Below are 14,637 nucleotides of genomic sequence, written 5' to 3'. Positions count from 1 at the left end.
CAGAATACCCCTGTTTTAATAGTCACCTCTCAGTCTCCATGCAGCAAGCCACAACTAGCCCGGTTTGGGGTGCTGGACCGGACCCCAGAGAAGTAGATCCACTGTTACTGGCAGGAACCATGGTTATGAAGTTGGCAGATATAACAGTTCTACGAACCATGGCCTTCTGGCCCAGAACGGAGCCACCAATATGACTTGAGCTTTTAGTAGATGCCCTTGTCTCAAGACTCTTGCTAGTAGTGGAGTAGGAGGGAAAGCGTAAAGTACGCCCCAGGCCACTGGGCTGATAGCACATTTATTTATTTATATTTTACATTTTACATCCTGCTCTTCCTCCAAGGAGCCCAGAGTGGTGTACTACATACTTAAGTTTCTCCTCACAACATCCCTGTGATGTAGGTTAGGCTGAGAGAGAAGTAACTGGCCCAGAGTCACCCAGCAAGTATCATGGCTGAATAGGGATTTGAATTCGGGTCTCTCCAGGCCTAGTTCAGCACTCTACACCACTGCTGGCCTCCAGGATACATATTTGTATCCTCCACCTCCCTGCAGGGGAATCTGAAGATGACTCTCTGGAGTTGAGTGTTCTGAGGTGTAGCAAATAAGTCCATTACTGGAATTTCCCATCTTTGAGTTATTTGTTGGAACACCTTCTGGTTTAGAGAACATTCGCCTGGCATCAGATCCTCCCAACTGAGCCAGTCTGTCAGTTGGTTCAGGTCCCCTTTTACATGGTGTGCCGAGATGGATGCCAGATGAACTTCTGCCCAACTCATCAAGACTGCTTCTATGTGTAGAGATCATGACCTTGTTTCCCCTTGTCTATTCACATGTGCCTTTGCTGTGGTGTTGTTGGTTCTTATCTGTATATGTTGACCGTTTGCTGGAATGCTCTCAGAGCCAGGCGGATGTCCCTGAACTCTAGCCAATCTATGCTGTGGCTTTTTCCTTGTACCGTCCACTTTCCTTGTGCAGACAATTGTTGGCAGTGTGCACAGCACCTAGTGCTGGTGTCTGTCATCACTATCACTTTGGGGGGATCCAAAAACTGCTTTCCCTTCAATAAGTTTTGCTGAGAGGCCGATGGACCTGGCAGGGAAGACTCAGCAGCATGCATCTTCCTCTGGTGATGGCTCCTCAGTGAGGTAGAAGAAACCATTGGAGATCTCTCAGGTGGAAACTTGCCCATGGAACTGCTTCCAGGATCACTACCATCAGACCCAAGATTCTTGCTAGTGTGAGCAATAGAACTGTAGGAGTCGAGAGGACCGCCCTGATCTCTATGGTGAAAGTCAGAGACCTGTCTGAAGGGAGAAATAGTCAGTCCTGAACTGTATCGATTACAACCCCTAAGTACAGGTGAAACTCGGAAAATTAGAATATCGTGCAAAAGTCCATTAATTTCAGTAATGCAAATTAAAAGGTGAAACTGATATATGAGACAGACGCATTACATGCAAAGCGAGATAAGTCAAGCCTTAATTTGTTATAATTGTGATGATCATGGCGTACAGCTCATGAAAACCCCAAATCCACAATCCCAGAATATTAGAATATTACATGGAACCAAGAAGACAAGGATTGAAGAATAGAACAATATCGGACCTCTGAAAAGTATACAGTGTACTATGCTTGATTGGCCAGCAAACTCGCCTGACCTGACCCCATAGAGAATCTATGGGGCATTGCCAAGAGAAGGATGAGAGACATGAGACCAAACAATGCAGAAGAGCTAAAGGCCGCTAATGAAGCATCCTGGTCTTCCATAATACCTCATCAGTGCCACAGGCTGATAACATCCATGCCACACCGCATTGAGGCAGTAATTGCTGCAAAAGGGACCCAAACCAAGTACTGAATACATATGCATGCTTATACTTTTCAGAGGTCCGATATTGTTCTATTCTACAATCCTTGTCTTCTTGGTTCCATGTAATATTCTAATTTTCTGGGATTGTGGATTTGGGGTTTTCATGAGCTGTACGCCATGATCATCACAATTATAACAAATTAAGGCTTGACTTATCTCGCTTTGCATGTAATGCATCTGTCTCATATATCAGTTTCACCTTTTAATTTGCATTACTGAAATTAATGGACTTTTGCACGATATTCTAATTTTCCGAGTTTCACCTGTATTGTAGTCTGTGAGAGGGAACCATCTGACTCTTGGCCATGTTGACCAGGAATCCATGTTCATGCAACATCTGAAGGGTCCTTTGAAGATCGTGCTCTGTTGTTTCCCTTGAAAGAGATTGGATCATGAGATTGTCCAAATTTGAAAATATCCAGATCCCCTGGAGTTGAAGATATGCCATCAATGGTGCCAATACCTTTGTAAAAACCCGAAGGGCTGAGGACAGGCCAAACAGTAGAGCTGCATACTGATAATGTTTTCCCGCATATTTGAACCTGAGAAGATGACGGCTGTTGTGATGGATTGGTACATGTAGATACGCCTCCTTCAGATCCATCGATGACATAAAATCTAGGTGGTGTAGGGCTTCTGCTACTGAGCAGATAGATTCCATCTAAAATTTGTTGTGCTTGACCCACCTGTTCAAAAACTTTAAATCCAGAACTGCCCTTTTTGAACCGTCCTTTTTGGAGATGGTGAAAAAGATAGAGCAGATGTCCTTTCCTTCCTGACAGGGAGGAACAAGTTCTACTGCTCCTATTTCCAGAAGATTTTGAATGGCCTTTTGAAGCTCTATGTGTTTGGGAAAAGAGAGAGTGTGGGGGGTTGAGGGAAATTGGGGGTGTGGGGGGGAGGTCGGGCACCCAATCCTATCTTATACCCTATCTGGACCATGTTGAGAACCCACTTGTCTATAGTGGAGGCCTCCCATGCATGGAAGTGTGCCAACAGGTGACCTCCTAGCCTGGACAGACTCGAGTCAGGGCTGCTGTTTGGTCTGCTTGTTCTGTTGGTTGAAGGCTTGTCTGTCGCTTCCGAAGCTTCTGGAAGGAACCACGTTGCATTCTGAAGACCCTATATCATGCCCCTGAAGGGGGCCCTAAAACTCCAAAATGGCTGAAAAGGCTTTTTAAAGGCTGGCCTATCAGGCTTATGTGGTGCTGACGGCATCATTTTTTGTTTGTCCTTAGACTCAACTAAAATGTCCTTGAGGGCAGCATCACCAAATAGTTTATTGCTGCCATACAAGACTGCTGTCAGGTTGGTTTTTGATGTAGAGTCCACCTGCCAGTTTTTAAGCCAGAGGTGTCTTCTGCCAACCACAGAAGCGGCAGATGCCCTAGATGAGAAGCTGATAGAATCCAGAGTCACATCCACCACAAAGGCCTTTGCCTTCTGGATTTTTACTGTTGTCTCAGCCTGACTGGATCAAAAGGTGGATTGCTAAGTAGATCGTCCACCCATACTAGGTATGCCCTGTCAACCACAGAGGCTGATGATGATGAGTGGGTTGCCAAGGAGGTGTTGTTGTGTACTCTCCTAAATGTGAATTCCATCCTTTTGAGGGATCTTTTAGGGGGTCTTCACCATCCCTGGGTACCAATGAACCTGAAATGAGCTGAACTACAAGTGCATCCGTGCGAGGTGTTTTCAGTAAATCCAATGGTTCCTGTTGAAAGAAATATCAGTTTGCTTCTGCCATTGGCTTCCTATTTGTTGCTAGAAGAAGCCATTCTTGCTTCACTGCCTCAATAAACAGTTCAGGCGTAGGTAACAACATGTCTCTAGGCCTCAGTTTCAGAAATACGAAGTCCCCCTTTGAGGCCTGTGAGGACTCGAGCGTTAATTTGGTTGTAATCAAGAATGGCTTTGGTTCTTGTAATAAGTGGGTTAAAATCTTCAGACACAAATAGATGCTGTGAGGCAGTTCCAGAGTCTGGCTCCTCTCCCACTGACCATTCTCCTTCCTTTTTGTCAGGATTATGGTCCGAGTTCTGCTTTCCCCCATCTCCCCCATCTGGTGCCATATCAGGGTCAGCCTCTAGATCAATTATAGGTGCTGCTGGAATTGGATGCCTATCAGGAATAGTAGGCATGGGATTCTCTGTATGAGGATCTCTAGAATCTAGAACTGAAAGATCAGATGAATGCTGTTTTGTACGCTTGTGTATATATCCCTTGGATGTTTTATTTTTATTGGATTGTGAAACCCTGGTATGCTTCCTATTTCTTTTTGCTTTTTTAGGGGAGGGGTTATTTATTTCTGATGAGGTAGAGTCCTTAGATGAAGAGGAATCTCATCTATGCTTTCTTGTCTTTTTACTTTTCTTTTGAGGCTTGATTTGCTGAATGGTGTCAATAATGCCATTTTAAAACCGATTCTACCATTCAGGAGGGACTGCTTTTGGGAGACAAGCTGGTTCTGAGGGACCCACGTCAGTGGGGAGAGGCTACTCTCTACAAAGAGAGGTCTCACCGGTTGCTGAGGCTGCCCCTGGTCCTGGATCTGGTCCTGGTCACCCCCTGCTACAGCTGCTGACCTCGTCAGCTGTAATACGCTGTTGAAAAGCCTCTCTTTTTTCGGCACCATTTTGTGTCCTGCATGCCACAGCCAATTATTCTGTGGTTGTCACGGGGGTCTTTGCTGTTGCTCAGGCCCTCATCTCTGCTCCAAAGGGAGGAGACTGGATGAGGGGGCTTGCGGCAGCCCATTTTAGCCTGGCGAGGAAGAGTGAAGACACTCCCAAAGCCTCACCTGTATCCTTTTCTCTGCCTCTCACAGAGGTGTGCTGGGACACTCTGCTACGAGTTTTGCAGCCCAAACGCAGAAAACCCATTGCAACCTTGTTGGGGGTCTGGCCGGGTGGCACTTTCACAGCCGGAAAGACAAGCTGGGTGGTGGCTATCCTGGGGTTCTGCCGCATGGAAGCCACTCTGCCCTTTCCCTTTTGGGACTAAAATCATCCTAGTCCTCCCTGCATGCTTCATGGTAAAGGAAGGGAGAATAGGGGTGGGAAATTTGGCAGAAAGGAGAGTGAAAAACCAAAGAGGGCTTTGTTTTGTTTTTTAAAAACAAGGTAATAACAAGGATTAAAACAAGAAAGATTAAAGATTAAGGAAAGTGAAGAATTTGGAAGTACAGGCTAAGGATTGTAGAAAGGATTACAAAAATCTGAGGAAAAGGAATAAAAGGCTGCCTGGAGCTACGCAGGACTGAAAGAACTGGGGCGGGGCTATCAGGCTGTAGTAGGCGTCTGTTCTTATCGCTAGTTACTATAGTCCTGCCTAGGAGCATGTGAGGAGGATAACCCATTAAGATGTCCTTGACCCCAGCAGCTGAAGAAAAAGGAAATTAATGAACAAGAGCAAGAGATTCTGTTCATGGGATTTCTCATATAACTTCTAGTCTGACAATTTGCATAATTCTTGCTCCTCTGGACCAACCAGTAAAAACCAACACAAAAGACTACTATATCTACTACTATATAGCAGATAGTGGCCAAAGGGTTCCTCCATGGCTCACTGAAGCTAAACCACCACCAAGGTGGAAATAACCCCTTCTGTTGCAGCCTGACATCTCTTCTGACATTGCCATGGTGCAAACTGATCATGCTCTTGAAAGTCAGAGAGAGCAGGCAGCCCTGCCCACTGGTTAAGATGAATCCTAGCAGGATCAGGCCTCAGATGTATGTAGTCTTTGTTACCTCCAAGGGTCATCTTATCCAGAGAGAAGAGCTCAGACTGCTGGTCATGTACTCCTTTTGCACAGTTGCATCTCTCTCCAGATTCAGTTTCTGTTGTATCCAAGGGAAACATCTGGAGGCGATTCGGACAGGGTACTGACCCAGGGACTTGTCTGAGGAATCAAGTTGGTCATCCCATGCAGAAGGCTTGCCCATCATCCCCTCTGGACCTGGAGGACCCTCAGCAGAATAATGGGGTCTCTTGGTCATTACTAGAGGAAGAAGAGTCTGCTCCTGGTCATTTTCAGGCCTAACACTATTTAGCAACCATGGCAGCATCCCAACACTCTAACAACATGTCTTAGAGACCACCTTCACATGCAAAAGTGACCTTCTTTATCCTACTGTTAATTGCAGTGAAATCAGTTAGCAGGCTTTCTTCAGATAGACTCCACATTCTGTAATTCCCTGCCTAAAGAGATGCACCTGGCAACTTCTCTGCATAGCTTCAGCCAAGAGAAGGTATTTATCATAATCAGAGGCCCTTCTCTGGGTAATTATCTTGTTTGCTTATTGAGTGTGGTGATTTTCATAACAATACATCAATTGTATTGTTACAGATTGCATGACTCTCCATTTTATAGTGAGCATTAGCACAGCAGGGAAATGACTTGACTAGCAATCCAGAGGTTGCCGGTTTGAAACCCTTCTGGTATTTTCCCCAGATTATAGGAAACACCTATATTGGGCAGCAGCGATATAGGAAGATGCTGAAAGACATCATCTCATACTGTGCAGCAGATGGCAATGGTAAACTCCTCCTGTATTCTACCAAAGACAACCACATGGTTCTGTATTGGTGATGAACTTCCAGTGCATCGACCTTTTGCACCAACTGTCCTAATGACCACTAGGAGCATTGGGAGTAGAGACAGTGAGTAAGGGTCGCCCTATCTGTCCCTACTCTATGACCCCTGAACTGACTCTGCAGCACTTCCTGTGCTGAGTCACAATCCTTCCTTTCTTCCTAGAAAGCAGATGGAAACATCTCTCTCTCCCCTTACCTATCCATTATGTAGTCCTTTAGATTGGATATAGGTCTTTCCTATCTAAGTGTATTTAACCAATAAATATTTAGTGTTTAGTCATACAAGGATCTCCATGTGTTTTCTCTAAATAGCTGCAATATCCAAACCATCCTCTGCTACCTACTCTGTAACTGGAGTGTGTGCACATTTCTTAGTGTTCTGCTATTTTACCTATTGTGGGTAAAAAAAAATCGACAACCTTTAACAGGGTTATGGGCCCAGCAGGAGCAACAGGCTTCTAGGCACAAGTAGATTTTATTTTATTATTTTTTTCCATTTTTGAAAGTGCAGCTGAGTTAGTTAGAAACTGCAGCATGGATCCTGAGACTACAGCCTACTCAGGGATGGCTCCTTCTTTTCCCAAACTGGATGGCAATAACTATGAAACCTGGGCCCTCAAGATGAAAGCAATCTTCATGACAAAAGGAATCTTTGAAGTGCTCATGGAGGGACGGCCAGCCCAAGATGAAGCTGCTCAAGCCTCGTGGGACAAGAAAAACCAATACGCGTATGGCCTTTTAATTTTGAGTATAAGCAATGATTTATTGATCTATGTGCAAGATACAGATTTAGCCTCAGAAGCGTGGGATAGACTGAAAAAGCAATGTGGCCAAGTCTCTGCAAACACAGCTCTTCTCCTGTATAAAAGGCTATGCGAAAGCAAACTGCAGGAAGGGGGAGACTTTGAAGCCCACATAGAGAATATTTTAAAGATTAGTAGGCTTTTGAAGAATAACAAATGTGAATTGAATGACATTCTAATTGGGGCAATTCTACAATCCCTGCCTAAAAGTTTTGAACCCCTAATTGTCACTCTTGAACTGTCTCATTGTGAACTGAAGACTGATCATGTTGTGTTGAGTCTGAGAAATTTTAATATAAAGTTGCAGCAGGAGAGATTTGAAAGCGATGGCATTCTGGCACATTTCAGCAGACAAAGTAATTTCATCATTAGCAAGCAGAGTAGCCTCAGTGACTCATCAGCATATTCAAAGAGCGGGAAACTCAGAGGGCAGGGACCTGGTCACCATGGCAATAAAGTAAACACAGGGATGAGTCATGGTGACAAACAAAGAAGGGGGGAGAAGCACTGACAAAGTGGCTTATCTGAAAGGGCAAGTAACGTCAAAAGCTACAAAGTTGCCCTAGGAGAGCCAAAAAGGGGTCACACTTTCATCTTAGACTCAGATGCACCCCAGAATATAATCTGTGATCCCGATCTGTTCATTAAACTGGACAAATGCTACAGATCAGATGTCACTCTAGCAGATTCAAGGAAGATAAGTGTGGCTCGCAAGGGGACAGCAAAGATACTTTGTGGCTCTGCTACTGAAGCTTATTAGGTTAAGCTATGATGCACTTTTTGTGCCAAAGATGCAAGTCAACTTGATTTCAATTGGGCATGGACTCAAGAAGGGGTGTAAAGAATTTTTTTGAAAATGAAGCATGCTACATCTCTAAAGGTGATGAGTTAATCATGACTGCCCACATGCGGGATGATGGACTTTTTGAAGTAGACTGTGCTATTGCACAAGCAAATGTGGCAAGTAGTTGCCAACACAAAAATTGTGATTTCTTATGGCACAGAAAATTGGGCCACTGAAGCCTAAACTTTAAAACTGACTCCCAAATGAGGGAACTAACCGAGGGATTTAATATACACTCAGATGTTTGTGGGCCGTTACTGATGAGTTCAGGTGGAAATAGGTACGTCCTGACTTTCATTGATGATTACTCCCAATTTTGCTATGAGTATGTTCTAAGACAGAAAAGCCAGGTGTTTGAGAAATTTAAAGAATATATTGCACTGGTGAACAACAAATTTGGAAGGAAGCCCCAGTGTTTGAGGTCAGACAATGGAGGGGAATATATGTCAAACCAGATGAAAGAATTTATGAAATCAAATGGTATCTCTCACCAGACTACTCCTCCATTTACTGGACAGCTCAACGGGGTAGCTGAGAGAGAACAGATCTCTAGTGGAAATGACCAAATGTCTACTGCATGATGCCAATCTAGCAGACAGGTTCTGGGGTGAAGCAGTGATGACTGCTAACTACCTGCAAAACAGATTGCCAAACAAGGCAACAAATAAGACACCATTTGAACTTTGGCATGACAGAAAACCTTCCCTAAGACACATCAAAGTATCTGGTTCAATGGCCTATGCATATATTCCCAAAGCAAAGAGGACCAAACTCAATTGCAGATGTGAACTGGGAATTTTTGTTGGCTATGAATCTAGAGGATACAGAATCCTTGATCCAATGAGTGGAAAGGTCAAAGTCTGCGATGCAGTGTATTTTGATGAAAGACAAAGACCAAATAAAGGTGAAGCATCAAAGATTTTCCCAGAAATCCAGATGAATGAAGAGCCATGTGACTGGACTCAAATGGATCTGGAGTCAAGCAGCGATCCCGAGGAATCAGTGCCAGATTCAGAAGGGGCTGCACAACCAGAACTGAGGCGCTCACAGAGGCACAACAAAGGGGTTCCACCTAACAGACTCTCACTCATGGCTAAAGGAGGAGAGATGTAAGGTCCCAATACATGGCAAGATATAGAAAGGTTGCCAGCTGATGAAGCTGAGAAGTGGAGAAAAGCAGCAATGCAAGAAATTGATTCCTTGCACAAAAATGAGACTTGGAGACTTGTGGAACTACCCGCTGGGATAGTGGGATGCAAATGGGTCATCCCACAAAGACTGTGGGATGCAAATAGGTTTTCAAAGTCAAGCAGGATGCAGAAGGGGATGTACAGCGCTACAAAGCCAGACTAGTATCCAAAGGATACTCCCAAATCTATGGTCGGGACTATGATGAGACTTTTGCACCAGTTGTGAAACACACGTCAATTAGAACATTGCTCAATGTGGCGGCAGCCAAAGGGATGCAAGTTGAACACTTGGATATAAAGACTGCTTTCCTACATGGGAAAATCGAGGAAGACATCTACATGCAACAACTACCAGGCTCTGAGGAACCTAGAAAGAAGGGGCTAGTGTGCAAACTGCAAAAGAGCATCTATGGCTTAAAGCAGGCAGCCAGAGCATGGAATGAGAAACTGAATCAATTACTACTTAAGGAGGGGTTCACGCAAGGAAAAGCTGACCACTGCCTACTAGACTCAGAGACAATAGATGGACTTACATTTTGACTTACATTGATGATTTGATTCTTGCACATGAGGAAAGGCAAGACAGTCATGAAATTGTACAACACCTGAACAAGGAAATAGAGGTGTAGGAACTCGGAAGCATCTCATATTACCTTGGCATCCAAATAGAAAGAGAAGAGAATGGAACATTCCTTCTCAACCAAAAACAGAAAATAAAAGATCTTCTAGAATGCCTGGGACTGACAGATGCCAATGAAGTCAGCACGCCAATGGATGCTGATTTCTGGAAGGAAGATGAGGACAGCCAGCCTTTACCAGCCAACAATCAATACAGAAAGGCAATTGGAAAACTCTTGTACATAGCCACAGTGACAAGGCCAGACATTGCCTCAGCAGTGGGAATCCTGAGCAGAAAAGTGAGTGTGCCAACGAACAAGGACTGGATAGTGGTCAAAAGACTGGGAAGGTACCTGAAAGGTACTGAACATTATGTATTGGAGATTCCAGCAAACAGCAATCCCAAACTCGTGGGATATGTGGATGCAGACTGGGGCGAGGACAGAACAGACCGCAAGTCCACAAGTGGACACCTGCTCCTGTATGGAGGTGGAGCCATAACTTGGAGTGGCTGCAAGCAGTCACTTGTTGCGCAATCATCCACAGAAGCAGAGTACGTTTCAACAAGTGAAGCATGCAGGGAAGCAGTATGGATACACCAACTACTATCGGACTTTGGCATCGAGGAACCAAAGCCCACAGCGATGTTTAAGGACAACCAAAGTTGTATCCAGATCTCCCAAATGGAGAAGATGAAATCTTGAACTAAACATATTCCCATAAAATACCACTATGTTCGGGACTTGCAAGAAAAAGGGGTGGTCCAGCTGAGGTACTGCCCCACAGAAGAGATGCTGGCAGATGGATTAACCAAGCCATTATCCAGAGACAGATTCCAGATGCTTCGTGAGAAGATGGGAGTCGTGACCAGGTGCGACAGGCGATGAGAAGGGGTGTTGGAGATGAACTTCCAGTGCATCGACCTTTTGCACCAACTGTCCTAATGACCACTAGGAGCATTGGGAGTAGAGACAGTGAGTAAGGGTCGCCCTATCTGTCCCTACTCTATGACCCCTGAACTGACTCTGCAGCACTTCCTGTGCTGAGTCACAATCCTTCCTTTCTTCCTAGAAAGCTGATGGAAACATCTCTCTCTCCCCTTACCTATCCATTATGTAGTCCTTTAGATTAGATATAGGTCTTTCCTATCTAAGTGTATTTAACCAATAAATATTTAGTGTTTAGCCATACAAGGATCTTCATGTGTTTTCTCTAAATAGCTGCAATATCCAAACCATCCTCTGCTACCTACTCTGTAACTGGAGTGTGTGCTTATTCCTTAGTGATCTGCTGTTTTACCTATTGTGGGTAAAAATCAACAACCTCTAACACTCTGTGGTTGTCAGCAGTCAGCATCGACTCAACGGCACACTTTACTTTACCTTTACATTGAATGTACTCCCACAGAAGAGCAGCTAACGACTTTATATAATAACCAGTACCGCCTGTTTCCATTCCTCACATAGCCCCTATTTTTCTAGTGAATAGCTACTTCTCTCAACAGAAAATCTTCTTACTTCTACACTGTATATGTAAGAAGAAAGCTGAAGAGCTCACTCCAGCTGCTGTCCTTGCTGCTCGATCCTGATAGATTCTTACCACACTTCTGGATCTAGGCATAGAACCCAGCAGGTTCCAATTTCAGTTGCCCCCAAATGATTCTAGTTCATGTGATGTCACTATTTCCAGAGCCAGAGACAGAATGCAAGAACTCAGATTCTCAGTTTCTGCTGAGATTTTAGCCCTATTCACACCACTTGTATAGTCTGTACACAGGTACAAATATTCACATTACAATTAAGTGTATTGCAGTATGCATTCAGTGTAGCATACATTTGAGGAACCTCTACCCATGTTCATTTTAAAAATCAATGCAGGTACAGTCATTCACACACAAATATGTACAAGTATACAGACATCTGAATGCAGATACAACTTAATGTCTAAATAGGGTTATATTGTTGCATACAAATGAACACTTTAAAGGTAATCCATGAAATTTATGCTGAAGACAAGGACCCAGCCCTTACATGAAGTTCCCCTAGGCTCTTGTGTTTTTCTGTCAACTCATCAAGTAGCGTCTCAAACTGCAATCTGAAAGCACAAATAGTAAAATCAGGGCAAATGTAGGACAAAGTAAGGTTTACAATGCAGGTAGCAGCACACTTCTAAAACAAAGACCATAAGAACACAATATGCCTGTTCACACAACATCAGGGTAGGAGGCCTGTACCCTGGTTTACATGCTTTTGTACCCTGCTCTTAACCAAGGTAGGAGAAAAGGAGCTCTCCTACCTTGCCTTTTTGACTGTGTGGACTCTTTTACCTTTTATAAAAGCCATCAGGAAATAGCAAGCCTGGAAACAATAGAGAGCTGTGGCTACAGGGGCTGCTGTCATGTATGTGCCACTCTATAATCCTATAGTGCAGCAGCTGCAGCAGGGTTTGTGTGCAGAATTAGTTTTGCTCTAGGTGGCAGTAACAAAGCAGGGTGTGCGCATGTATATTCAGAGTGGAACCTTCCTGTTTCAGAGTGGGATCTAAAATTAACTGAGTGGACATCAAAAGGCTTGTGTGCACAAATGTATGCACGCCTTAGAGAGAACACTGGTTGGGACCACTTCTTGCTCCTTCGTGGCCAGAGGACAATGAGAATTTACAATCTACTGGCAGTGCAAAGATCTACAAGGCTTTTAAAATTCCTTCCAGCTCCCGATTTCAGCAGTGGTTGCCTCACCTGGCTTAATCATGTGTTTGTTGAGCTTACAGACCCAAACAGAGGTTCTGATAGTCTATTCCGAGTGAAGTAGGAGCAATCTGACCCTCCAACCCATCCCCATATGGTCATGAGAAAAGCCCCAATGACCACCTGTACTGAACATATGAAGCTGCTTTCTTCAGAATCAAACTGTCAGTCCATCAGCATTGTTAACACTGACTGGCAGCAGTTCTCCAGGATTTCATACTGAAGTTTTACCCCAGACCTACCTGGAGATGGGATTGAAGCTGGAACCTTCTGCATGCTAAGCATGAGTATTATCACTGAGCTAAGGCCTCTCTCTGAATACTGGATCAAACTAAGGGCCCATCGAGCTCCAACAGTAGCTTTTAAAATGTCCCTGGGAAGCCCACAATCCCAGCAAAATGAAAATAGTCTTCATTTATCCCACACACCTGGTAACTGGAAAAATTATGCTGACTAATATCCAGACCAATGTTGAACTGGCACTATGGGGGAGGGCAATGTTTGCTGCTATCCCCTTCCCTCCAAAACCCACTGTGCCTCCTGAAAATATGTCCCCGAGGGTCATGAAAGTATATAGCAGACTCATTCATTCAATCGGAAATAGGATAGGAGACATGACCTACCCAACTTCGGAAACTGTGCAAGCTCCGATTTTCTGATCACATGTGAGTAAAAAACAAGTTGTTTGGGGGAAGTGATAGTTTGCCAAGTGGCAGCTCTGTCCTACCCAGCAATTGTACCCAGCTTTTTAACCAAAGAAAAGCCCTCTAAAAGCCCTTTAACAAAAAAGCCCTCTTTTTAAATAACTAAAAAGCCCTCTAACCCAGCTGCCACATTAGCAGACAATCACTTCCCCTCCCCCGCTCGTGACAATTGATAGCATGTTTTTTACTCAGACAAATGGAAAACAGGAGCGTACACAGCTCCCGAACTTTGGTAGAACATGTCTCCCTACCTTATTTCTGATCGTGTGAATGAACCCTTTTTTTTAAGAGGCTACATCATAGATTTATCTAATTGCATTATGATACTTTTATTTTCAGTCCCTTTCCCAACAAAGAATTTGCATTTTCCCACTATTGCAGCACACGGAGCCAATTTTTTATTATGGCCCCAAAATTTCTTTCCTGGGTAGTAGTCACAGTCAAATTTAGAGTCTGGAAGTACTCTAAAATTTTGTGTTAGACATATATTGGCCAGACATATATTCTCTTATAATTACTGTGAATCTCATTTGTTGAGAAGACATGACAACACAAAATAATGGACCTCATGGAGTAGAAACTAGAAGCATAAGTCCATATGCTACTATGTAAACATCTACCGTTAGACCCAATACTGGTGGGTGTAGGTTCAGCTGTTTGGGGGTGGGGGCGGAGAGCAGACAGGCACAAACTGGCCACAGCTGCACCTACCTCTCTCTCTCTCTTTTCTCCCCTCCGCCCCCGTCCCATGGTGGCTGCTTATTCCTCTGGCTTTAACTTGAGTGACACAGGCAGGTTGGTTCACCAGACAAATGACCAGCCCGCATAGCTCAAATTAAAGCTGGGGTGAGAAGAAAGTGAGGCAGCCATGATGGGGCAGAAGGGGGGTGGATACAGCTGTAACTGGTTCTGCACCTGCCTGCCCTCACCCTCACTGGCCATTCTTGATGGGTAGGCCAACATGGTCTTGTGACTAGAGAGGATAGGTTCCCAGAGTGCTCTCCCTGTATTTGTGAATAAGAAGAGTGAAAGAGACAAAACGGAGCATTGGTCACTTACTGTGAAGGCTTCTTCTGGTTGCTGCAGTCAAGGCATCTCATTGGGTTATCCTCGTCACGTGCTCCTGGGCAGGACTATGTAAAACACTAATAGAAAGCATTTAGAGCCCGACGGGGATAACCCCACCCCAGTTCTTATCGGCCGAGTTAGCAGAGAGAAGGTACATTTAAACCAGGCAAAAAGACTAAAACTGAATACAACATA

At 44.3% G+C, this 14,637-nt stretch overlaps 1 protein-coding gene across 9 annotated transcripts in view; it reads right to left on the bottom strand.

Annotated features, from left to right (window-relative positions):
- The window catches only part of LOC128347883 (synaptonemal complex central element protein 1-like), an 85,497-nt gene that overhangs the window by 33,756 nt on the left and 37,104 nt on the right, over positions 1–14,637 (bottom strand). For all 9 annotated transcript variants that reach the window (XM_053303138.1, XM_053303140.1, XM_053303137.1 and 6 more), the window contains one exon: positions 11,955–12,018. In XM_053303138.1, coding sequence (XP_053159113.1) covers positions 11,955–12,018 — 64 coding nt within the window. The remainder of the gene's footprint in view (positions 1–11,954; positions 12,019–14,637) is intronic.

This window comes from Hemicordylus capensis, chromosome 2 (genome assembly GCF_027244095.1).
Source record: "Hemicordylus capensis ecotype Gifberg chromosome 2, rHemCap1.1.pri, whole genome shotgun sequence".
Taxonomy (NCBI): Eukaryota; Metazoa; Chordata; class Lepidosauria; order Squamata; family Cordylidae; genus Hemicordylus; species Hemicordylus capensis.
The sequence above is the reverse complement of the archived record's forward strand: the minus strand, read 5'-3'. Positions and strand labels throughout refer to the sequence as shown.